Genomic DNA, 26,273 nt, shown 5'->3' with positions numbered 1-26,273 from the left:
TTTTTTTTTGAGATGGAGTCTCACATTGTTACCCAGACTGGAGGCAATGGCTTGATCTTAGCTTACTGCAACCGCTGCCTCCTGGGTTCATGCGATTGTCTTGCCTCAGCCTCCTGAGTAGTTGGGTCTACAGGCACATGCCACCACACTTGGCTAATTTTTGTATTTTTAGTGGAGACAGCATTTCACCATGTTGGCCAGGCTGGTCACAAACTCCTGACTTTGAATGATCCACCCGCCCGCCTCTGGCCTCCCAAAGTGCTGGGATTACAGGCATGAGCCTTGAGCAAGATTTTGAATCTCCTTGGCCTGTTTCTGTCCACATGGACAGCTAAGACCTTACATCTCAAACAAAACAAAACAAAACAAAAACAAAAACACTAAAAATTCTTGCCAGCTAGCATCACTGTGCAAAACGTCTTCTGTATATAATGTCATTTATTAATAATTCTATCAGTGAGATATTGGTAAATTCCATTTGGGGATGAGGAAAATGAGGTGTCCAGAAGAAAATGGCCAAAGGTGCCACAGCTAGTAAGCGGCAAAGCTGGGATTCAAACTGCAAGATTCCAAAGCTTCCACACTACACCTAATTAGAGAACTGCGGGGCTCAACTTGAGCAAGGGAAAACTTAACAAAACCAGGCCCCAACATCGCGGACCTTTCTTTAATCCTTTTCTCACCTGGCTGGCAATGTCTTACCATTTTACTTCTGCGAACTTCTACCTGTTTCCCAATCATGGGCTCCAATCCTAGCCCAGGTGCTTAGACTGGTGTATACACACGCCCTGTCCTTCTCCAATGGCTGGAATTCACTAGTCCCTTGCTTCCGAAGTGGGGAGCGAAGGCAGAACACAGACTTGGTTTGATAGATTCCAGGGGGCTGGTTAATGATGAAATTAAAGCCATATAAAGAACCACCAGAGGCTGGGCGCGGTGGCTTGCACCTGTAATCCCAGCACTTTGGGAGGCCGAGGTGGGCAGATCATGAGGTCACAATATCGGGACCATCCTGGACAACATGGTGAAACCCCAACTCTACTAAAAATGCAAATTAGCCCGGTATGGTGGCGCATGCCTGTAATCCTAGCTACTTGAGAGGCTAAGGTGGAAAAATAGCTTGAACCAGGGAGGTGGAGGTTGCAGTGAGCCAAGATCACACCATTGCACTCCTGCCTGGCAACAGAGCAAGACTCCATCTCAAAAAAAAAAAAAAAAAAAAAAAAAAAAAACCTGGGTTTGGTGGCAGGCTCCTATAATCCCAGCTGCTTGGGAGACTGAGGCAAGGAAAATCTCTTGAACCTGGGAGGGGGGTGTTGCAGTAAGCTGAGATTGCACCACTACACTCCAGTCTGGAAGACAGTGCGAGACTCCATTTCGAAAAAAAAAAGAACCACTAGAATGCTTACATTCTTCTGCTTCACCTTGGGCCTAAGGAAGTGCAAAACTTTGCTGAGCAGACAGATCTAGTTACTTATTATGATGCATGCATTCATTGACTTAACATGCATGTTAAAAAAATTGGTTAAAATTGAGGCATTAAAATCAGGATGAACACAAGTAAATAAGCAGCTTTGCTTTCCCAAAGTGAAACGCAAACCTAGGTTGCCCACCTGAGCCTCTCCTGGGCTGTTAAAATGCAGGATCTTGGGTCTTATCACTGACCATTTAGAATGCAGTAATCCACATTCTTAGTTAAGTTGTACAAGCCATGCTTTGGCTCCCTAATTTTGAGAGAAGTGGGCCTATTTGCGGAACTATTGAGGACTTCTTTTTGCTAAGGCTTAGATGAATGTTCATGTTACATGTTTTGTCTTTTTGATACCCCCAGGGTTTCTTAAAATGTACCATTTCTCACGTGCAAGGGACCATTAACTAACTTGCTTTTTCTCTCTGCCCGCTTATGCTTCGCCTCTGCATCTGTCCACTGCCTTCTGTAGTGAGACAGTGGAAGTAAATCATCCTAGACCAACATAGAGTATTTACCTGGTACGTCTGGAAGACTTGGTCTGCCAGGGAATTGACTTAGAACTCTAAGTTTGAGAAACATTGATCCGAAGGGATCAATATGGCTGTTCAGGGAGTTATTTGATGAGCTCAGATTTTAAAGGACTAGTTAAAAGCTGTAAAGTCAAGAGCAACAAAAAGGCTCCGTCATTATTTATGTTCAGAGTGGGACCCAGGAGGCTGGAATCACTGACCTGGAAGGATGGCCCACTATTAACAGGCAAGAAGGACTGAGGAATCCCCACACTGTCCTTATTCCTCTTTCTTTGTGGTAAAGAAGCATCTTCAGCAGAAATGGTAGATCAATAAATGAAGTAGGAAAGAGGGTTTGTTTTCTGAGATGAGTTTCGCTGTCGCCAGGCTGGAGTGCAGCGGCGCAACCTTGGCTCACTGAAACCTCTGCCTCCTGGGTTCAAGTGATTCTCCTGCCTCAGCCTACCAAGTAGCTGGGACTACAGGTGTGCACCACCAAGCCCATCTAATTTTTATATTTTTAGTAGCAACGGGGTTTCTCCATGTTGGTTAGATCTCCAGCATGGTCTCGATCTCTTGATCTTGTGATCTGCCTGCCTTGGCCTCCCAAAGTGCTGGGATTATAGGGGTGAGCCACAGCACCTGGCCATGGCAAGAGGGTTTTGAAGGTAATTAATTACTTGGCATAAAGACTTAGGGCATCAATTACATCAATCCAATGACAACTGTCAATACACTGTTGGATGTTTTGGGGGACCACAGAAGCATGAATAGATGATAAACCAACAAATACCCGAGTCTCAAAATGTAAAAAGTTAACTCTAGTGAGTGTGGTTTTACTGCCAAGTAATATTCCAGAAGAAATTGTTCATTTGTGAGCTCTTTGGAAGGAAGCAATAGAGTGGATTGTCTCAAATAAGCAGTGGTTCACTAAGAATAATGCCCAACCTCTGCTTCTTTGAAAATAGGACCACTGCTGAAGGATGCCTGTGTGGACAGGAATTCTAGACTGGGGGAGGGGTGGTAAGGTGTGGAGAGGGTTACTAGACCACTGGAGGGGTGTGTTTGGGGAGAAGTCAGTAAATGGCATTATTAGATCACAGGTGATGGAGTAGAACAAGGTTACCAGCCCTGGTATGTCGGGGGTGGGTATGGACAGTTATGAGCTCACTGGTGGTGGTGATGGTGGAGAGAACATGGTTACTAGGCCACAGTGGTGGGGGCTGTATGGATAGTGAGCTGCCTACCAGTGGTGGTGGTCATGCAGATGGACAGGGGTTACTAGATGGCTGGAGGGAGTGGACAGCTCTCTGGTTAGCAACTAGATTTCAGTGGCGTGAACTGCTCAACATCATCTAACAGTCTCATGGAAATGTGGATCCCCAGGGTCGCAAATGCTGGGATGATGGGTGAGAGGCAAGAGAGCACTGGGGTTGAGAGCACAGGCTCTGGAATACAGGCTGCTTGGCTAAACTCTAAGCCTGAGCTTCCCTATCTATGAAAAAGAGGATACTACCCATCTCACAGGGCGGTCAGGAAGTGAAGTGACACACGTGGACTGCAAAGCACAGCATTAGCCCTATACATTAGCGCAGATCGGTGTCAACCTCCCAGGGTTTCCCATATCATGTAGTTGGACTTTCTTCTGCCCTGTACAACATGATACCAGTGCCTCAAATGAGAACACAGTTGACACACTGAGTAATATTCAGATGATGAAACTGAATCTAGAAGTAACATGGTGGTCAATGTCCTACTCAAAGTATGATGCCCCCATACTGGATAAGGTTGTTCAGGTATCTTCACACCAGCCCAGATATGATGCATTATTGCCTGTTACCTGGCTAGACATCTCCTTTCAAATGAATGTGGAATAATCCACTTGCTGAGCAGACATTCATTGAGCATCTGCTATCTGTCAGGTGCTGGGGAACAAAGGCAAGTAAGACACAAGCTCAGATTTATGCACTGTACAGGCTCCAGGATGAGATAAATGAAAGATCTCATTTTAATACAAAGCTGTAAGCGCAATGTTGCTATAGATGGGGGTAGAAAGGGAGGAAGTTATTACTGGAACACAGAAATTAACCCAATTTGCAGAGGTGGGGCCATCGGAGAGTCCCTGGGAGTAGATGTCTGGGCAGAGGCAGACATTGAGCAGGAGTTAGGGGAAGGGATGGGAGTGACAGAATTCTAGGCAGAAGGAACAGTATTTGCAAAGGCACAGATGTGAGTAACAGCAGGGTGTGGTGCATGCCAGGAACCACAAGCAATTTGGCATTGAAGGATTTTCAACAGTAGGGTGAGAAGTGGGGGGAATATGGTAGAGCAAGATGATGGAGACACGGAGTGGGAATTCCATAGAGAGGCCCTTGGACTTCATCCTCAGGGTGATGGCAAGCACTGCAATGGCACAGGCCCATGAAGGTGTTTTAGAAAGATCACTGTAGCGACTGGGAGGAGTGTGAGCTTGTCAAGAGCAACTGGAGTCAGGGACAGCGGAAAGGGCACCTCTGAGCCAGAGAAAAGATGCTCCTATGGGATTCATGTTAGTAAGAGACAGGAAGGCCTAAGTATGAATACCAAGACAGAGCTGAACAGACCTAGGCACTGTTTTGATATGGGTGGCAATAGGCAGAAGAGTTGCAGATGCTGTATATATTCTTACTGAGGAAGAGAATTCAGGCAGAAGAAAAGTTTTGTCAAGGGAGGATAAAAGATAATCAATTTGATTTTTGATAGGTAGAGTTTGAGGTGTATACAGAATACCCAAGTTGAAATGTCAGTCCAAAAGCTCACAGGACTGTCTAGGTTAGAGAGAACGGTTTCAGAGTCAACAGCACTAGCAATTATGACAGAATGAGAAGATTTGGGTAGACTGGTGAAAAGAGCAGTGAGCAGACGAAAGACCTTTAGAAAACACCAACATGTAACAATGACAGAAAAGGAGGCTGTGAGGACTGAACTGGTCAACTGCAGTAGAGAAAGATCCACTAAGTTAAGGAATGAAAGTGTATACTTCCTTTAACAATCAGGATGTCCTAAGTACGCAAACTGGTTAGGCTTCTTGGTTGCAGACAACTGAAACCACTCAAGTTACCTTAAGCAGAGAGGTATTTATTAGAGGGTATTAGACGGCATACACAATTTCCAGGAGCCCACAGATAAGGGTTTGGATGTCTTCCTGCCAGACAGGACAAACACCCACTTTTGCAGGACTATTATTGGGAAAATCCCACTGCCACCACTTCTCTCTGCTCAGCACCTGTGACAGATAGGACAACCTTCACCAGAGTAGCCCGAGAAGAAGAAAGGCATCAGCTGCTGTGCCTACAAGAGCCACCAAGAGCAGCCTCATTCTAGGATGATCTTGCTCCACCCCCCTAACTGAATGCTCACCCTCAGACTTACAAAAGCCAGCTGCTCTGTTACTGCGGTCATTCACAAAGGAGCCTTCTGCACAGCAACAAGAATCAATTAAAAAAAAATAAAGATGGAGTCAAAAAAAAAGCAAGAATAATCTTTATTCCTTGGAAACACATTTGTAAAAATGCTACCAATAAGATGAAAAAGATTCAGAACACATTTATTTGTATGCAGCACACACACTGAGAATCAGAACGTCTGCTAAAGTGGAATACACCTGTAAACAAATGCCTTAGGGAAGGAAAGCTTATAAGTGGTCAACTCCGCTGTGCAAGGTACGCAGCTGATACCTTCTTTCTGAATAGATTTTTGCGGTAGCCAAAAAGATCAGATTTTAGTAATAAAATATCTCAAAGGGTGTCAAACATTTTTAAAAGGGCTTAAAATGGGTAAAATTACATGTATAAAAATGGCACAAGAATCATTTCATTTCACAGAAATACTAATAAAATATTTCAGGTCTATTTATTAAGAGAAAAAAATGTTTGACTCAGGGCTTGAAATGGGGGAGATAAATATTTTGGTACAAGATTTAACCTAAAAGACAACATATTGATTTCTGGTTCTACAAACAGACTGGGGCAACACCCATCGCATCCTACTCTACAGAATGCTTTGGCACAACTTCAAGAAAACCTTATGTGCTTCCATTTGAGCCATAAATGATCTCGATTGCACATTGCTTTTTAAGAGTGAAGTCTAGGGTAAAAACCAATCCCCCAATTCTGACAGCGTGTATTCACAATTATGTCTTCTGAAATCATGCAAGTTAGCAGCACCAATCATTAAGACATTAAAAATTATTCTCATACTTGAGCAGCAAATTCTATCAAAACAAATGCTATGCAATTTAAGATTAGTACAATTGCTTAAATTCAGAGTAGCTCAACTGCTTTAAGATATAAAATTCAAAGTCTCCCTGTATTTATATAACATCTAATAAGTTATATACTTTATTTAGCTTCTGAAAGGAGTAACTCTCTGTCAAGGAAGTGGGTATTGCAGTTTTCCTTGTGATAAAATTAGTTGGAATGTATGTCCTCACCTAAAAAAAAATTTTAAATGTTAACAAATTGCAGAATTGTAGAGTCGGAGAGGACCTTGAGATCACTTAGTCCAACCCTCTCTTTTCAGATGGGGAGAATGAGGTCAGTGAAGAGGCAATAATTCATTCAGGCCACATTATGGCGGAAGCTGGACCCTAGCAATCTCCTACCACAGCAATGTATGCTGAGCTATCTTCCCAAGCTCTTCTGGTTTTATTTGGTCCCATTAATTAAATAACAAAGAATATGAGGCACACAGTAATATGATAAACATAGACTTTGACTCCAATTTTAAAATCAGAACATCAAAATGATTCCTGAGAATTTAACTACCTTCATTTTAATGAGAATGCAGTCAACAGTAAATTATGACAAGCTACCGTGGTTTTATCTTCAAATGTTTACACGGACACTGAAAACACCTTTCAGGACTACTCCTTAGAGACTCTCATAAAAACATATTCATCCATGTGAGGCCAAGACATGTTTCATGGAATGCAGTGAAACTATGAAGGTGAATGGAAGAGAGATGCTTCAGCCTCTCAAAGTGCAGTCATGAGTTTATCTCGATACATCACACTCTGCATCCCTCCTAAGTTCTTCTGGTTCTGGTCGTGGACATAATCAAAATGGCTGTCATCTCCACTGGCCGACGCTTTCCAATGCGACCTGTCATCCTGAAAGGATGGCCTGTTTCGTTTGCAGAGCGAACGGTTAGTGGGAGAATGGAAGAAAATGCAGAAATGTAAGTGAAACAACACAAGCACAAAGGAAATGGGGCAGGGGGACCGTGAGCCACGTGAACGGGGATGGCTATGAATGGAAATGAATGGATTTCCTATGTGAGTATTATAAAAGTTCAGATGCAGCTCATCTAGGCTCTGTCTACGGTCAAGTCATCATTTCTCAAAGGGTGTCTCATGGTCAAGTCCGTCTGGAGAAAGCTAAGTGAAGGTGGAAAATGTTCCTTTACTACAGGACCACTTGGAGGTTTTATCACGCCAGTGTGCACCATGAATGCCTCAGGCAGCATTTGCCAAAAGTGCTGGACTAACAAACTCTGTTTTCATGGGGTATCTTTGCAGAGCTTGAAAATACACAACATGCTGGCCCCACCCCACAGATTCTGATCCAGTAGATCTGGGGGGGGTGCCGAGCATTTGCATTAACAAACTTGCAGATGACACTCAAGTGCCAACAGCAGACACACCCCAGAGAGGCACTGTTTACAGCTTTCCTCAGAAGGCCTGCTGCTAAACCGCACCTCAGAAGGAAACTAACATGATAAAACAGTTAATGATAAGCACACACTTTTGTAAAAACAATGTTAATTAAAATCGCATTTCTATAACTCTCTTCTGTTTTTTTATGTCGGAAGAATAAAGTACCTTTGAAACACAGCAAGATTTAGAATTATTATTCCATGAACCTACCTTGCTTTTAAAAGTTATATGACTACCAAGTATTTACAAACAATCACACTCTTGGGTTACAAAATTCCCCAGTAAACTTTTTTTTTTTTTTGCCTTGCTCTAAGTGGGTTTATTTCCATCATTTATTCTCCATACTTTCTCAGAGAAAGGCTAGCAACCTCACCTTTATGCAAACTGAACTTGCCAATCGTGTTTCTGAAATAGCTTCACAAATAAACACCAATTAAGACTGATCTAAAATTCAAATCTTAAAAGGAACATTTGCTGTCACAAAGCTAGCCTAAAAAAAAAAAAAAAAAACCTCTCAAGCCTAACTATAAACACCGTCCAGCAGATGCCAGTTGGCTTAGAAAGGACTATGGTAGGTCAGGGCCAAGGTTGGTAAATGACAGCTCTCGGCCCAATCCCGCTGATCTTGTTAATCAGTTTCATTGAAGCATAGCCATAGCTTCTCATTTATGGATTGTCCAGGGCTGTTTTCAAAGTACAATGGCAGAGTTAAGGAGTTGTGACAGCAACCACAAAGCAGAAAATACTGGCTGATCCTTTACAGAAAAAGTTTATTGATCCCTTGGTTTAGGGAAAAAATATCTATTGCCACAAAAAGCAAACTCATTCCCCCCACCCCCCAAAAAAATTCTTAAAAAAAAAAAAAAAAACCACAGTAACAAAAATCCCTAAGCTTTCATCGCATTTGAAGTAAATGGATTCTCAGGACAGAAAAATATTACTTAGAAATTTTAAGTAACATCTTGAATACAAAACTAAACCAAGAATATCTGAGGTCAGAATGATTTTTAAAAATCAATTCATTTTTTATTTCACAAAGCAGACCTTTGATGCATCCACACTCATGACTGGCTACCTTTGCTTTGAAAATTTATTCATCTCAGCCATGACAATGCCCCCCTTAAGGGTTGTGTCTGATGCAGACTTCCTACTCCTAACTAAGCAGAATCTGAACTTTTCTAGAGAAAGGAGAACTTTCAAAGGTGCAGCTCTGGAAGCACCCGCACTTACCTGACATTTGGAGAGTGAGGATGCCACCGGGGCTGGCTGGGGTGGATATTAGGATGATACTGAGGCTAGAAATAAAACACCAAACTTGATTATTTGATGACCTTTTAATTTCAATGGTCCTCATTCACTTTCTCTGTTACTGGCATCCACCCGAGGGGCTGGGGGACTATGAATGGAAAGGCCGTAGACTCTGGCTGCGGGGTGGGGTGAGCGGATATTTCCCAGGATGATCACGTTTCCCCCTCTGACAAAGGCTGGGGGCTGAAGCCCAGCCCTGGTTCTAGCCCTCTCCAGGAGCAGCTCCCCATGAAGGGGCTGGGAAGCCACCCTTAGAAGGAAGGTGACAGCACCTGCCTTGAAGGGGGTCGTCCAGAGTACCAGTGACAGGCTAAATTCATCTCCCCAGGGGAAGAGGCGGAAGGTGTCAGAGAGATGGGGAGAGTGGGAGGCAATTTCTCTCTTCAGAAACAATTTTTGTCATTGCCGAAAATGACAATGACCATGTGGAACAGTTACATCTGCACACAGACAAGGGCTGGACAGGGATGTGAAGTGAAGCAGCAGGGCCGTGGGTGAAGTTTTTTTCTTCCTCCCTGGTTTAAGCAATAAAAATAATCTTCTAAAATGCAATCCAAAACAAAATACCCAAACAAACAAAACCATCCAGAGTGCTTATAATCCTGATGCAGGGGGGAGAAAGGGAGAGGAGATGGGATGGGGGAGGGAGGGAAGGCAGGCAGGTGGGAAGGGAGAGAAGAAAGAAAAAGAAGGGAAGGGAAGAAAGAAAAAGAAAGGAAGGAAGGGGGTTGAAAGTTGCCTTTTCTTTTTTTTTCTTTTTTTTTTTTTGTAAAAGACCGTGTCTTTTTTTTTTTTTTTTTTTTTTTTTTTTTGACAGAGTCTCGTTCTGTCGCCCAGGCAGGAGTGCAATGCAGGACCTTGGCAACCTCTATCTCCCGGGTTCAAGTGATTCTCTTGCCTCAGCCTCCCGGGTAGCTGTGATTACAGGCATGTGTCACCATGCCCCCGCTAATTTTGAAGGAAGTTGGCCATTTTAAAAAGAGAACACAGACCCTGACTAGTGACTCACAAACGAACCCAGGTGAAGCCCTAGCGGGCTGGGTAGCAGGCTGCCTTTCCACTTCTGGCCTGTAGAGGGCAGTGGTCCTAGACATCAGCAGAACTCAGGGGCTCTCAAGGCTCAACTTCCTAATGGTCAAATTAAGGCCCTCTTGACATTTAAGTCACTACAATCATACTACCATTACTCTTTTAATTATTTCTTCTCCTCCTTCTCGGGCTACTTTGGTTAATAAGCAGTGGCCTGCTCTCTGGCACAGAGAATTCTCAGCAGTTCTGTTCATTCCATTTTCATGGACCTGAGATGCCCTCCCTGCCTGTTCTATATTCCAGCAGCCTTTCCTTTCTCCTTCAAAGATGCCTGTCACCAAGCAGACTCTGCAGCCCCCGGAAAGACACGCCGCAAGAAAAGGAATCTGGAGAAAATATCTCAATAGCAGGATCTGGGAGCTGACCAGGGCTTTAGCACCTCCCTGATGTAATCTTTGCATATTTCTCCTTTAGGGGGATACAGAAACCCACAGAGTTTAGATGATTTGCCCAGAGCTGGACTGTTCCAGGTGTTTTGATCACATAGGCCCAGAATGAGGTCCCATTCACTGGCTGCTCAACAATAGAGAAAGGCTGACCTAGAACTGGACCCTCTATGCTTTTCTTTGGCTTTAAACACAACCAAATCAGATTCATCAGAGAGAGGTGGGAACCTGATCCACAGATCTGGAAAAAGATTCTGGAAATTTCCTTGATCTCCTCTGGCAATCACTCACATTCTCAACTGTCAAGGGGTATTTTGGCGTTAACCCAGCTGGTTCTCAACTGGTATACTCATGTCCCTTGGAGGACAACAGGAAATGAATGTGTGCATGTCTGCTTGTCACAGGGACAGAGAAAAGGGAAGCTAATCATCCTGCAATTCCAGGGACAGTCCCAAACAATGAAGAACTCTCCCTCCCCAGATGCCAACAGAGTCCTTGTTGAGAACACAGTGATCCATCCTTTGCAGTTGGCTGACCTTGCGGTACTTGAAATAAGATAAATGCTGGAACACTATCCTCCTGAATACCCTTCACGGTATTCAAATGCCAATCAGGCCATTTCTCAGGATGTTCTCTTCCCGGTCAATTTACTCCCAACCCTTGATAGAACAACATGAGACCTCTAAGACTGGCAAGGTCCAAAGGACCCGGGGTTGCCAATGATGTTGCGATAACAATGCCTAGATGAGTTTCAGTAGATCTGATTTCAACTAACAATCACTTCGATGTTCTCTCTAAGCAGAAAATGCACAGTGAGAACACACCCCAGGGCTTTGGGGAGAGGGCATGGCAGCGCTGAGCTGCTTTGCTTTTCTAACGTTTTTGTCTCTCCTTCAAGCACTGATCACCTATCAACTACTTGTCCCCTACAACTTCAGTTACTCACACCTGAAAACCCCTTTACAAAAAACAGTGAAGAAGAAGATTCAAGAACCCTGGGCTGGGCACAGTGGTTCATGCCTGTAAACCTAGCACTTTGGGAGGCCAAGGCGGGTGGATCACTTGAGGTTGGGAGTTTGAGACCAGCCTGGCCAACATGGTGAACTCCATCTCTACTAAAAATGCAAAAATTAGCTGGGCGTAATGGCACACACACACCTGTAAGCCCAGCTACTTAGGAAGCTGAGGCAGGAGAATCACTTGAACCCGGGAGGCGGAGGTTGCAGTGAGCCGAGATCACACCACTGCACTCCATCCTGGGTGACAGAGACAGTCTCTTGTCTCAAAAACAAAAAAATAACCAAACAAAAAAGAAGATTCAAGAACCCAATGAAGGCAAGGAGAGGGGGAAACCAGACTTTTCCCCAACCAAGTTCCAACACTTTTGACTTGTCATTTCCTAAAATGGGGACGTCATTTCCAGGTTCTGCACACTGGGAATATGATTTCATGCATGAAAGTTAATTATCACAAAGTTCTTCTGTGATGTAACTCGGAAACCTTGTAAAGGTAATATACCTTGGGATTTCAGATCTCACCCTCATGTAAGGAATTAATATTTATAGTAATGAAAGACCAAGAAAGGGGATGGTGAGAATAAGGCTCTCAAGTGAACCTGTTTATGGAATAGCTTCATTACTTCAGACTGGGGATGGAGCAGAGAAACCTGGGAGGGCAGTGTCCCTTGGATACCCACACCAGTCCAGGCCAAGAGAGTTGGCCCCAAGTTACAAGTCAGCAGACAAAGATGCTGCCTCTAAACACAAACAAATGACCACCTAGGAAGCAGAATCCCTGCCCAGCTGCTCATCAGAACCACCTTAGGAGATCTGAAGCTGGAGATCTTCACCTAGAAATCTGTAGACTACAGGTGCCCAGATCCTACCCCTGGAGTTTCTGACTCAACCTCTCAGGGTTGCAGGGATGAGGTGGGTGGATCATTTGAGGTCAGGAGTTCGGGACCAGCCTGGCCAACATGGTGAAACCCTGTCTCTACAAAAAATTAGCCAGGTGTGGTGGTGGGCACCTGTAATCTCAGCTACTTGAGAGGCTGAGGCAAGAGAATTGCTTGAACCTGAAAGGCGGAGGCTGCAGTGAGCTGAGACTGTGACACTGCACTCCAGCCTGGGCAGCAGAGCAAGACTCTGTCTCAATCAATCAATCAATCTCTCATGGATATGGACCAAGTACTAGTTATTTTTTTAAAGCTGGCCAGCTAGCTTTAATATGCAGCAGGATGGAGAACCACCAGGTGCTGGGGGCTTCCAACCGAAAAGATCAGAGAAGGCACTGTAGAGGAGGTGACTTCTGAGTTGGTCTTTAAACAACAACAAAAATATATTTTTTTAATAAAACAAAATTTAAAAACGTAGAGATGGGATCTCACTATGTTGTCCAGGCTAGTCTTAAATTCCTGGGCTCAAGTGATCCTCTTGCCTTGGCTGTGATCCCATAGTGCTGAGATTACAGGAATGAGCCACTGCGCCCAACCCTGAATTGGTCTTTGAGAGATACTTTAATATACTGACAGGAAGCAAAGAAATTCCAGGCAGACGAACATGGGCAAAGAACAGTGGGAAGAAATTATGGGGCAACAATTATGCAACTCCCTGTGAGCTGAACATATGGAGTATGATGGGAGTGGTGAGAAATAAACAGAGAAGTTGGAACCAGGTGGCACAAGGCTGTGAATGACCAGAGAGAGCCACCCACGGTGGCTTAGGAAGAATGGACTTGCTCCAGGCTGAGCTGTAAACCACACCTTTCATGCTACCAGGCATGGTTGGGCTGGCAGGTGGCACGGGCCCTGGCTGGCTGTCCTGAGAAAGAGCAAGATGCCAGCCATGGAAACGTATGGTGCTCCTTCTGCAGGGATGGGCCTGGCACAGTGCTTCACCAGCAGGTTCTTGAAACCACTGATCTGTTCGTGTTCATGAGTTCACCACCACCAAAAAATGGGAGAGGCTGAGGCTAGTGTTCTTTTAAAAAGAGATGTAGAGGGTGAGGCTAGTGTGTGTTTGTTTTTTTTTAAGAGATGAGTGCTCACTGTGTCGTCTGGGCTGAAGTGCAATGGTCTAGGATCATAGCTCACTGCAGTCTTGAATTCCTGGGCTCAAGTGATCCTCCCACCTTGGCCTCCCCAAATACCTGGCACTACAGATGTACACCACTGTGCCAGCTCAAGGCTAGTTTTTTAAATCAGGGGTGTGAGAGGGGACCAATACACAAATAATTTGAGGAAACAATGGATTAAAAAAAAATAAAAAGTGTCTTTCTTGCAGGACTTCTCAGTACTTTCACACCTCAATGGGCACTGGAAAATCCAAGAAGGCGAATGAAAGATGTGACAATTCCCAGCTATCCTCGACCAAAACATCCTTTCCTGGGAGCCCATCTCAAGGGATTCATGTTCCCTAGGCCTAGAATACACTTTGACAAAAAGCTGCCTCACTTGAATGCCGATCAGGGGCTGTGTGTGACCACCCAGAAACCTAAACATATGTCCCTGACGCTTGCCAGTTGACAAGGTTAAGAAAAACTGGCAGTTCAGATGGCCAAGAAGTGGCAACGGTCAGAAGGAAAGGGCTCTCCTCTTACCATTTTCTCAAAACACAAATATTGTTATTACTTCCTCAAACTCTGATTATAAATATGATGACCGCTCATTGTGGAAAATTTAGAAACTTTCAGAAAACCTGTTTTTGTTTTTATTTTACTTTAAAAATTTTCTTTCTTTAAAGAAAACCTTTAAAAGCAGTGTCTTACCTGGTAATTATGGACTTCTGGATTTGTTTTAGAGCTAAAAAAAGAAAAATAGGTTACAAAGTGGCATTATTACTGATTTACTTAACGATCATGAACCATTCCCATGTGCTACATACCTTACCAGGAGCTCCCACATAACTACTTCTCTTTGGTTATTGGTTGTTTAAATGAACATATAACAAGGAAAACCACAGACAGCAACTTTCACTCATTGCTTTAGCACTCACAAACAGAAACAGTAGGAAATATTCCAGAATGCAGCCTCGATGTCATATTTTGGTGGCAAAAAGGAGATCCTATCTCCGTTGGGCAAACCAATAATTTTACTCCCAATTTCAGGCCTGCCCTGGCATTGTTGGGAGACCCCATGGCACCTGCACCAGAAGCTCCTCCAGTGATGGGCAAGCTTCTTCCCACCACAGCGGGAGACACCAGTCCCTCCTGAGCAGCTCCCACTGGAGACTGTGGTGGGAGCCACACGTGGGCTCCCCACTATGAAAAACACCGCCAATCATCTGGCCACCACTTTGAAATGTTCTCTCCAGACAAGACTTTGTACTGGGAACTTAACATCTGTTATTATTTAATCCACACGACAAGGCTATGCGGTCAACAAAAGTGACCATCTCGTTTTACAGATAAAGGAACAGTTGCCTAACAGAGAGTTGGGAAACCTGCTCAGGGTCACCTGGCTGGTCAGTGGGAGCCAGGGCTAGAATTGACATCTGCAGAATCCTGAAGCCTGTCTTCTTTCTGCTAAACCAGCTTGGCTCTTGGAGGGACTGAGAAAAGACTCAGGACTCCACAGGCATGATCCTATTTCTTCAATTTTTTAACTTTTTTGAGATGGAGTCTTACTCTGTTGCCCAGGCTGGAGTGCAATGGCGTGATCTCTGCTCACCACAACTTCCGCCTCCTGGGTTGAAGCCATTCTCCTGCCTCAGCCTCCAGAGTAGCTGGGATTACAGATGTGCGCCACCATGCCTGGCTAATTTTTTTGTATTTTTAGTAGAGACAGGGTTTCACCACGTTGGCCAGGCTGGTCTTGAACCCCTGATCTCGTGATCCACCCATCTCGGCCTCCCAAAGTGCTGGGATTATAGGCATGAGCCACTGCACCCAGCGACATGATCCTATTTCGATGGAATCTTATTTTAAGAGATGGGGTCTCGCTATGTTGCTCAGGCTGGTCCTGAACTCCTGGGCTCAAGCAATCCTCCAGCCTCAGCGTCCCAAAGTGTTGGGATTATAGGCATGAGCTACTGTGCTTGGCTGATGGGATCTTAAATGTTAAAAATATATATATATACATGGACAGAGCAGGCAATCATTATTGTCGGGGGTGTGCTTGAAATCAAGTGTTATTGCTGGCTTCTCCAACACTGAGAGGCAAACAGATCACTGTTACGAGACTTGCTTGGGGTCTAAATGGCTCTGTGTTCCAGTTTCCAGGGAGGACCAGTACACAGAGCTAGGCTCTGGGCCAGATCACCTCCGGCTGGATTTCATCAGGTAAGTTTTCTGCAAGGTACTATTTTTCTAGTAGTACCTCTGGAGCCCAGAGCAGTTTCATCCACAGCTCCCATTGCAATCCTACTCACCCTGGGATCCCACAGGCTGTGAAGAGCAATCAAACAGCTGTGAACAGCAGTTATTAGCTCATTTGTTCCCAAAGGGTGTATTTACCAGGGTTTTTTTTTTTTTGGCAGAATTTTTTTTTTTTTTTGTTTTTTTTGGTTCCCAATATATGATCTCCACTAGATGCTAAGAGGAAAATGTAATTTTATTAGGGAGAAATAGACAAACCAAACAATCACCACCTGAGAGAGCAAAGGAAAGAAACTGGGGCTGGAACTTACAAGCCTCAGAGAATTAAAAGCAAGACACCCCGACAGGCTAAGAAAGGTACAGGTGCCATCTGGCATACCATCTTCCAGAGGGATCCCGGAAATGGGGTGAATCTAGCAACCTACAACTAACCCATTGAGAATACTGCAACCTCCTCCCCCGCTCCGGGGCAGGGTTCAGTAGGACTCCCCTAGCCCCTTCATCAGATGCTGAGAACAAAACCCAGAGACAAAAGGAAAAACGACACTGAAAGTCGGGTTTAGAATCAGAGCTGCGAGGTTGAGTTTCCAGCCGTGTGATATGAGAGATCGGCTGCATTCTCTAGAACCCTGGGTTCTTCGTAGGTGCCCTGGAGCTATGGGGTGGGGGAGTGGCAGGCAAGGCAGATGAGCAGGCAGGAACTGGTCCCCCCTCCCTCGGCTTCATCCAGAGGACCTCCACATTTGTCTGTTCTGTATGCTGCGCTTTGATATCAGGTTTCTTCTAGAAGGTGAAGATGAGAGGGTAAGACAGTTTGGCAAAAAACTGATCTAGCCCAACCCCCTCATTTGTTAAAAAAAAAAAAAAGAAAACGGAGGCTCAGAGATAAGAAGGCCTAAGTCTCCAGAGCTGGGTTAGAACACAGCTGGTTCCTGGAGGGAGGGCTCCCGATGCCTCAGCCAGGGCTCTCCTCACTAACCAGGGTATCTGAAACCCATTCCACCTTGTGCCATATTCTGCCAGCTGTCCTGACTAACAGTGCATGGCACAGTCAAGCTGTGCCCACCTCAAAGACCACCCTCTCAGCTGCCTTGAGACCTGTGCCTGGGATGACTGAGAGGCTAACGAGCCTGGGCTACCTACCAGCGCCTGGAGTTCCGAACAAAGGTCCAAACAACACAAGTCTGTGGTTCCTTCACACGACAGCTTGTCTACTTAACAAGCCAAAACTCACATAAGACAGGCAGTTGCTTCAGAGGGAGCAAGAGCAAGAGGGAGTATATGCCAGGCAGACTCACCAGGGCAGCTTTAAAAACAAGCTATCTGGGTCCCACCCCGAGAGACTGATTCAATGAACCTGGGGCGTGGTTCGGGTGGATGTTTCAGATCATTACAGCTCACCAGATTATTCTACTGCACAGTCAAGACCCTGGCCTCCAGTGCCAGGGAAGAGGCCTGTAGAAATTACACCCCTTGGGCCAAATCTGGCCTGCTGATATTTATGAGTAAAGTTTTACTGGAATGCAGCCACATTCGCGCATTTACATATCGTCCACAGCGACTCTCTAGCTACAGCAGCAGAGCTGAGTAGCTGTGAAAGAGACAGCATAGCCTGCAAAGTCTCAAATATGGACTAGCTGGCCCTTTACAGAAAATGTCTGCTGAATCCCGTGCAGCCGATTTTCACTCTTGTGATAAGTTCCTTTTCCTGCAGGGATTTCAGTAAAGGTGTTTAACCTCTTCTACGATGTAAAACCTGCACGTCACTGAGCAAATCTAGCATCTGCTCTCGTCCAGCTTTTGCTCCCGAGCGCCGCCTTGCTCTCCTAGCACTGCCTGCCGCTGTCGACACAGTGTGCTGTGCACATGCCTCTACCTTCCTCACCCCGTTACTGTAAACAAAGCACACAGCTACTCAAACAAAGCAGCAATGTCTTCTGAAAAAAAAACAAACCGTCCTGGAACATTATACTGTGTACTTATCGAAAGCCATGAGCGTGGAATAGCCAGGCAGCAGAAAAAGGCGGAAAAAAAAAATACCAGGTGACACACTTTCCGATCTGATTGTAGTAAGGAAAATGTTAACACTGCAAGTAAATACGATCCTGAGAGAGGAGAGCTGTGCTGTAGAGCTCAGGGACACTCACCAGAGTTGGGCTGCTATCACCGGGTTGCTTGCTGTAAAGGAAAAACAAGAAAGTTATGACATCTTAGAGAACTTTAGAGCTTTCACCATGCAGTGACAGATGATAACCATCAGAGACTTCTGCCATCACAGAGCTGTTCCAACCCCAACCCAGGCAGAACTGCATGGCGGCTACTTCTCCTTTCCCAAGGGAGAGTAAACTATCCCTCCCTCTGATTCACTCAGCAACCATCCACCGAGCAGGTTCCCAGGGCTGGGTGCTCCGGGAGGCAGGGACAAAGAGACACAGTCTCTGCTCTCAAGGAGTTCCCGGTCTAGGGACAGAGAAAGGCAGATAGAGAGAAGCGAGTGAAAGGAAAAACAGCACATAGCGATAAGGGGTGAACTATAAGCATGGGTCTGGACTAAGGGACCTCGGGGCGGGCGGAAGGGTCTGTGTGGACAGAGCCCCGGGGATGAGGCAGAGCTCATCTGTCTACACTCTGTTTTATTTTTAAAAGGATATATATGGCAAGGAAAATCATTAAAAGCTTCACAAAGAAGATGCTAGAACCCTGGCTGGAAAAAAGTCAGTGAAATAAAGGAGAGAAAAGAAAGCAGGGACTGGGAAGAGAATCACAGACCCTGGAGTCCAGATCTCCAAAGCCATCTGGTGGGGTCAGGCCGCAGGACATCCACTCCCCTCTGTCACGGCCACCCCAGGGGTCCTTCCCTTTGTGCTGCACACACCTGCAGGGCCCAGCGTACTGCTATCTTGAGACGGCTCTTTTGATCTTTGGAATTCTTCCTTAGTCTGGGCTATTTCTGGACAACTCTGACCCAGGGGACTACACACACCAGCATAATCCTCCTCACAGAACAGAGAGCGTTCTGGCCCTTTCTCCTGGGCACTGTGGCCACCCTTCATCAACCCATCACCCTTCTCTGGACACGCTCCTGTCCCCCAGCCTCTCTGGAAGGGCAGGACTATTTCCTGTGCTGTGGGCATTTTCCTCCACAAAAGCAGCTGGGAGTGATTAAGAATTTCAGGTAGTGATGCTATTGCGCTGTTGGTTCATAAAGGAAAGAACGGTGGGGAACACAAAGATACAGATTCCAGAAGGGAACAAGTAAAGGGAGCTGGTCCCATGGAGGCTCACTAAGTCCTAAGCCAAGAAAAACACATGGAGTGGCCACAAGGAAATAGATACAGAAGGGGCAGGAGGCTGGGAGCGCAGAGCCTCTGCCATAAAAGAGCAGACGCTGAGGGCTAACTGGGCGCCCTGAGTGGGGGAGCGATCTAGTGCAGAGAAAGAAGAGCTCCGAGATGGGATCTGGAGGCGGGGACCCAACAGCAGTGCGCCCGGCGTGGTCATTTGCTGACTGAGTTGTACTGTGTGTGTTCCAGGCCTCAGACAGGTGTGAGGCCCCAGCTGTAACTGACAGACAAGGTTCAGGGAGTTTGGAAAGGGGAAGGGGGCAGGCATTCTAAGGCCTGGCTAAATTAAAGGGTGAGGAAACTGTGGACTGGTTGTGGGACCTGAGCCAGGCATCTAAAAGGTCTTCCTCCACTTGTACCTGATCAGAACTCCAGTTAGCATGGGGCTGAAGTCTGCACTTAAAATTGCAAGATGGTGGGGATACAGTACCTTCTATGGGCTGGAAAGGTGTTTCCCTATGATATTCCTGAGGTCCCAGGGCTTGAGCCCAGGTCTAAAAGAAGCAAAGAGGCACATGGAAAGAAAATATGGAGAAAGTGGCGAAACAAATGAGCACATCCAGGGGAAACATTAATGACAGCGGGATGGCGGAAGTGGCCAGGTCCCATTAAAAGAACACCGCTGGGATTTTTTTCCAAAAGCTCCAGAATGGAGAACTGTAGGAACTTTCTTCATAAGCTGCTTGACCAAGCTCCTTGAGGGCTTAAATGACTAATGCATAACGTAAAATTGCAAGACAGAATGAAAAACACACAACCTTTGAACGTTGAATGCCTCCGGGATGGATAACGTTTACTAGGCTTCCTCTCAAACGTGCTGGTTCTTCGTAACCTGGAGCCATGTGTCGCTTGATATTCTGTCCGCCCACTGGGAAGTAAATATTTTCTTGTGTGTTATCAATATCAGAATCTCAGTACATTACATGTATTTGAAAGTACACTTTTATTTCCAAGAGGTCCAATGTACATTTCAACTTAGCTTGAACTCACTTGGGTAAAGACACACAAGGTTTAGCTTTCCATTTGGAAATAAAATCTCCTTTGCTAAGTACAGGTTATAGTACAGGGGCAGATATTTCCACCCAAGGACAAAACCTGCAGTTTAGGTACCAGCCACTTGGCGCACAAACCAAGCAGGTTTGAAACATCTCATTAAGAGAATGCTGATTTTCACATAAAATAACCTTTCATGGAACACACTGCATGGACATTTAACTCATTTCTTATTTCACTAAGGCTTTTTGGGTTTCAACCAATGTGACGCCCGGCTGCAGATTCCAGGAGGTTGCTGGTTTCATCTGATCTACCCCTCAGCTGCTTCATTCCAGTGCTCTTAGTCTTATTTATCAGATGGAGGGAGCCATTTGTCACCTGCTCTGCATGCCTCTAAGGGGCAACCTCTTCTCTAAACTCCCTTCCTTCTTACACTTCTGGATGAACAGAAAGGAACGTGGTCGGGGGCTAAGCCTGGGCAGTTTCCTCCCAGGAGAGAAAAGCCTGCCTTGGCAGCTGCCCTGTCCTTCCTGCCTCGCTCCACCCCGAGGAGACTCCAACACCCCGTGGAGTGTCTCCGCTAACCCCTGCATCCTCCACAGGACCTTGGGATCAGATTTACTCAAAAAGAGCTTGGTCTTCTTCCCTGCCCCCGACACCTTGGAGCATTTAAAACAAAATAATTCTTTAAACAGAAGTTCATAGCCATTTCCTTGCACAGCAGATAAATTTGAAATGAGCAAATCTTTTGGCATTTAAATAGAGTTCAGGGATGTGCCATGTGTGGGCAGAGGTTATGAAACCATGTGAAGTTTTAGATCTTGTAACTGCGATTCCCAAATGTAAATGTGCCTCAAAGAGCCCTGGGAGTGCATTTTCAATGCATACTCCCAGGCCTTACAACTTACACACACACACACACACACACACACACACACACACACTCATAGATTCTGATTGCAGAGGTCTCAGATGAGGTTGCTGTCCTCATTTTTAACAAACACCAAGGAACTTTTCATACGCTTTGAGAAAAATGGTCCTAGGATAAGCAAAAATATATCAGAATAAGCTATCAATGTTTTCAGGTTCTTTTCAGATTCAAATATCTACTCTTCCTACCCTGGGTTACGTGCACACACATTGATATCTCTCTCATTCTTATCATCCCAAATTTCTGGACATGGGCATGAGAAAGGCGATACAGTAGCAGTTAGGCATTTAACAGCCAGAGTGCACAGGGTTGAATCTCAGCTCTACCACTTACCAGCTGTGTGTGACTAAGCGTAATGCTTCTGGCCCTGGTTTCCTTCTCTGTAAAATGGGGATAATCAATCTACTTTATTAAGGGTACATGAAGAGTTCTGGCACAGTGCTGGCCAACAGAACTTTCCACAATGATCCTGTGTCTATACTGTCTAATACGGCAGCCACTAGCCACGTGTGGCTTGTTGACCACTTGAAATATGACCAGCGAGACTGAAGAATTACATTGTAAAATTACATTCATTAACTTAGATTGCCACATGTGGCTAGTGGCTACTGTATTGGATGGCACAGCTCTGGCTAAATGTCAGCTACTAACAATTTTGTTATTACTTCCATTTTATCAATAAGGATATGGGGGTCAAAAGAGCTTCAGTGACTCACCTTAAGAAAAGTAGGGACGGGACATACAAACTAAGTTTCTAGACTCAAATCCGTTACTCCATTCACACACAAAAAAGAAATCGCAGGTGCCCTCTGTCAAAAGATGTCATCCACGTTGCAGAAATGGCTCCCTACCTGAATCTGAAGCGAGAGCCCAGCCTGATAAAGTCGGATCTATTGGATTTGCTGTTTCCTGGCGTCCGCAGTCGGAAGAACGCGTGGTGTTCAACCGCACACTTCCAGAGGTGTTTGCAGGTCCTGGCACTGTCTAACCGGAACACAAATGTGTGCTCTTGCTCACGTCCCTTAAAGAGGAAGCACAAGGGCCTCGAGTGGGCATTTGTAACACAGATGCAGGATTTTCACAGCAAGGGGGAAGAAACGGGAGCCAGGCCTACCTGATCATCATCCTCGACAACCACAAGTGTCAATTTGCTCTTTTTAAAATCCATTTTGGTAATTTTAGGCCTAGTCAGAGAGAGAGCATTTTAAAAGCACAATCTGCAGTAAAACTATCTACACATCAAATAGCAGTTTCCTTTCTACTTTTAAAGCTTAGATTGACTACAAAAAAAATCATTCATTCAAGTGTGATTATCCAGAAGTTTCAGTGCAACGGCCACAGACCCACAACAGCAGCACTGTGTGCTCTGAGAATGAATCTGGGTGTTGCAGATACCCCTCAATAATCAGCCATCACATAGAATTCCACCACAAAATAGGAAAAGACATTTTTAATATTAGACAAAACTAAATTACCAAAAGAATAAGCCTATTTTGTTAGCTCCTTCAAAGATTAATATGCCTGTCGGGGTCAGTCCAAGAGAATATTCACAGCCATCTCTTCCCTACAAACAAACGAAGTGACAATCGGTAGAGGGTTCTAACAGGTCGTCACACAGCAGAATGCAAAATGCAAAAACAGTTTCCTCACCACAAGTTATTTTGTTTGCATAATGTTCATACAGTTTTCAGTAACAGCAAAACCAAATGACTTAAACGCACACAGTTCTTACCCTGACAATGTGCATGTCTACCCCATACATTTCCAGCCACTTCGCTTTATTCAGATAGGAGAGTTCCGCCTGGGCAGGGCTCTTTCCCCTTAGAGAAACCAACAGAAATACTTGTAAACTGTGACTCATATGCCCACAGGATTCTGAAGGGCATGGCCTTACTATGGAATGTTATGCAGCAATTAAATCAATGAGGGACACCAAATTATAATAATACAAAAAGATCCCCAAGAACATACTGTTAATTGACTAGAAAGACCACAGAACAGGCCAGGCACATTGGCTCATGCCTGTAATCCCAGCACTTTGGGAGGCCAAGGCGGGTGGATCACCTGAAGTCAGGAGTTCGAGAACAGCCCGATCAACACGGCGAAACCCCGTCACTACTAAAAATACAAAATAGCCAGGCATGGTGGTGCATGCCTGTAATCCCAGCTACTTGGGAGGCTGAGGCAGGAGAATTGCTTAAACCTGGGAGGCAAAGGTTGCAGTGAGCTGGGATTGTACCATTGCACTCCAGCCTGGGCAACAAGAGCGGAATTCCATCTCAAAAAAAGAAAAAAAAGGACCACAGAACAGTGCTTATAATATGATCACTTAAGGAAACAAAACAATGTTGTTTTTTGTAGATACATATATGTAAATGCAAAAGGAAAAAACTACAAACTGCCAGTGATGGCTTCCTGGAGGGAGGACAGTGGGTGTGTAAGTGTGTGGGTGGCGTGGGGTGCGCCTCACCCTCAGATGTTTACGTTGTTCCAGTGTTACATAATGAGACTGGACCAATGCCACCTTCCATTAAAATAGTCACAGGAGTTTTTCAGAATGATTGAGGGATAAGAGAAAGCCACGCTAAGCTCGATCCAAGGTGACCTGGAAGAGACAGTGTTTGGGAAAGATGGGATGGGAGGGGGAAAGGTTAACTAGGAAACCCGTGAAAGAGAGGTGGCATTGATGGTCCAGGTATGAGAGCGGTGCCTGCAAGGGGAATGGAGGGAAAAAACCGAAAGGGATAGAGGACACCGCTGGATTTAGGTATGATGATCACATTTCCTGAAATGTAACGCTGTACAACACATGGTCTGAAATGCGTATGTTCCTATTCAACAGGGTGTATTTCTAAAATGCTTGTTTCGGAAGGTTTAGGCCCTGCGGTCCCAGAGACGCAGGTATGCCAGAGTGTCTGGGGTGCCCTGGGGTGTCACTAGGATAGTGGTGGCTCCCCTAGCTGCAATAAGCAAATCAAAAGCAGGCTCTGTTTGCAGAGAGAAAAGGAGTGTGGTTTGGTTCTTGCTGCACATCTCTTAAAAGACAGCCAGCCAGGCGTGGTGGCTCCTGCCTGTAGTCCCAACACTTTGGGAGGCTGAGGTGGGAGAATCACTTGAGCTCAGGAGTTTGAGACCAGACTGGGCAACATGGTGAAACCTCATGTCTACAAAAAATAGAAAAATGAGCCATGCATGGCTCATTATAGGCATACACCTATAATCCCAGCTGCTCGGGAGGCTGAGGCAGGATTGCTTGAGCATGGGGAGGCTGAGGATGCAGTGAGCCAAGACAGTGCCACTGCACTCTGGCCTGGGCAACACAGCGAGGCTCTCTCAAAAACAAAAACAAAAATGACAACATGTGGGCCTCTGGAAAACAGGACTGACATGGGAGAGAAGAGTTGGAGCTGCAATTTTATAGCCATCAATAAGCAATTCTACTGGTAAAGGAGTGTGACCAACACTTATTTATGACACAATAGATCTATCAGAATGCTACACAGTTGCATCAAGGTACCTGCACTCTTTCCATCTCTGGAAGATATCAAATTCCATCGCTTCTGTCTGATTTGGAATGAACCGAAACTCAGACACGAGCTCCGGTGTGTGCTCTGGAAGCTCACACTCCCCAAGCTCCGCTGCAAGTTTCATAAAAGGGAGGAAAACAGGAGACATTGAATGCTTTCAGTTACTGCTGCAACCAGGTCCAAAGGCATTCTGCATGATTATAAAGCACAGGTCCCCCATCATGTATAACTCTTTCCTTCTTAACTCTCACTTGGGTAGTCACATGTACACTCAAAATCCCCAAGAAGCATGCTAATGTCCTCCCTGTCGGGTGATACGGCAACATCTTAGTTATTACTGCCTTTTTCTCCACTGTTCTTCCACCCAGGGAGGCCCCAATTACATTTTCCCCACGAAGTGGTAGAACCCTGAATTTGCAATAAAAGGCAATTGCAGGGAATGAGGATCTGCCCAGAAACATCCATGTAACAAGGCTCTCGTTAAGGGGAGGTAAGAGCAGCACTTCAGGGTCTGCAGTGCTGGAGAGGATGGATCAAGAATTCGGCACATGCAGCATCCAGGGGGAAGCAGGGAGGGAGGGAGGGAGGGAGCGGGAGAGAGGGAGGGAGGCAGGGAGGCAGGGAGGAGGGGCTCGAGGGCTGCAGGAGCAACTGTGGAAAGTCAGGCAGAACCTGGGAGGGAGACAGCTGTGCAGAAAGGAGGGAGAAGCAGCCACACGAGTGATCCCAGCAAGAAGCCCAAATTGTGCTGCAATCTGTGCTGCCCTTGCCAAGTCCCCCAACAGGATAGAGGGCCCAAGGATACAGGTGGCCCCCTCCTCCAGGGCCTGATGAGGAAATCCACTCTCCCCACCCCTGCAGCTCAGGAAGCAGACCCCAGAATGAAAAGGAATCCTCTGGAGTTCCCTCTAACACCAGGCTACGCCCAGTGTGGGCCACACACCAACAGCACTGCCATCCCCTGGGAGCTTGCCCAAAATGAAGAACCAGAAGCCCCGCCCCAGACCTACTCAAGCAAAGCCTGCCTTTTAACAAGATGCCCAGGTAACAGGCCTGCACATTTGTTGGAAAAAGCGCTGATCTCTAACTGTAGTTTTCCAAACATGGGTGTACCACAGAATCACCTGGCGGACTGGTTAAAAATATACATCACTAGCCCCCTCCCTGAGTTTCTGAATCCCTCGGTCTGGAACCAGGCCTGAGAACTGGCTTTTCTAACAAGTCCCCATGTGATGCTACTGTGGCTACCCTGGAAAACACTGTAAGGACCTCTGCTCCACACATCAGATCCCACCAGCTAACCAAGCAGTACATGCCTGAACACCCCCAGTGACTGCAACCCACTGTGTACCCGGCATCCCTGTTCATCACCCCATGTAGGCCATGCCAGGCCTGGGCTTCTCAGTCTCCCAGTCCTATCTTTCAGGAGAGAGACTGCAGCTGGCTTGCAGAAGTGGAGAAAACATCCCTGTCCTGGTGGGGGCAGTGGCTCACACCTGTAATCCCAGCACTTTGGGAGGCCAAGGCAGGTACATCACTTGAGGTCAGGAGTTCAAGACCAACCTGGCCAACATGGCGAAACCCCAACTGTACTAAAAATACAAAAAATCAGCCGAGTATGGTGGTGCAGGCCTGTAATCCCAATTACTCAGGAGGATGAGGCAGAAGAACAGCTTGAACCCAGGAGGTGGAGCTTGCAGTGAGCTA

At 45.8% G+C, this 26,273-nt stretch overlaps 1 protein-coding gene across 5 annotated transcripts in view; it reads right to left on the bottom strand.

The window, feature by feature from the left end:
• The window catches only part of EPB41L4B (erythrocyte membrane protein band 4.1 like 4B), a 159,396-nt gene that overhangs the window by 67,960 nt on the left and 65,163 nt on the right, over positions 1 to 26,273 (bottom strand). For 4 of the 5 annotated variants that reach the window (XM_017498554.2, XM_017498553.2, XM_017498552.2 and 1 more), the window contains exons 7-15: positions 24,557 to 24,677; positions 22,772 to 22,859; positions 22,515 to 22,603; positions 22,154 to 22,223; positions 21,891 to 22,060; positions 19,874 to 19,983; positions 17,919 to 17,949; positions 14,224 to 14,257; positions 8,906 to 8,970 (exon numbers count right to left, since the gene is read on the bottom strand). In XM_017498554.2, coding sequence (XP_017354043.1) covers positions 8,906 to 8,970; positions 14,224 to 14,257; positions 17,919 to 17,949; positions 19,874 to 19,983; positions 21,891 to 22,060; positions 22,154 to 22,223; positions 22,515 to 22,603; positions 22,772 to 22,859; positions 24,557 to 24,677 — 778 coding nt within the window. Of the gene's footprint in view, positions 1 to 5,479; positions 7,143 to 8,905; positions 8,971 to 14,223; positions 14,258 to 17,918; positions 17,950 to 19,873; positions 19,984 to 21,890; positions 22,061 to 22,153; positions 22,224 to 22,514; positions 22,604 to 22,771; positions 22,860 to 24,556; positions 24,678 to 26,273 lie in introns of those variants that run through there. The other variant, XM_017498555.2, reaches the window with a different exon arrangement.

The sequence above is a fragment of the Cebus imitator genome, unplaced genomic scaffold (genome assembly GCF_001604975.1).
Source record: "Cebus imitator isolate Cc_AM_T3 unplaced genomic scaffold, Cebus_imitator-1.0 Scaffold244, whole genome shotgun sequence".
Lineage (NCBI taxonomy): Eukaryota > Metazoa > Chordata > Mammalia > Primates > Cebidae > Cebus > Cebus imitator.
This window is presented reverse-complemented; position numbering and strand designations above follow the sequence as displayed.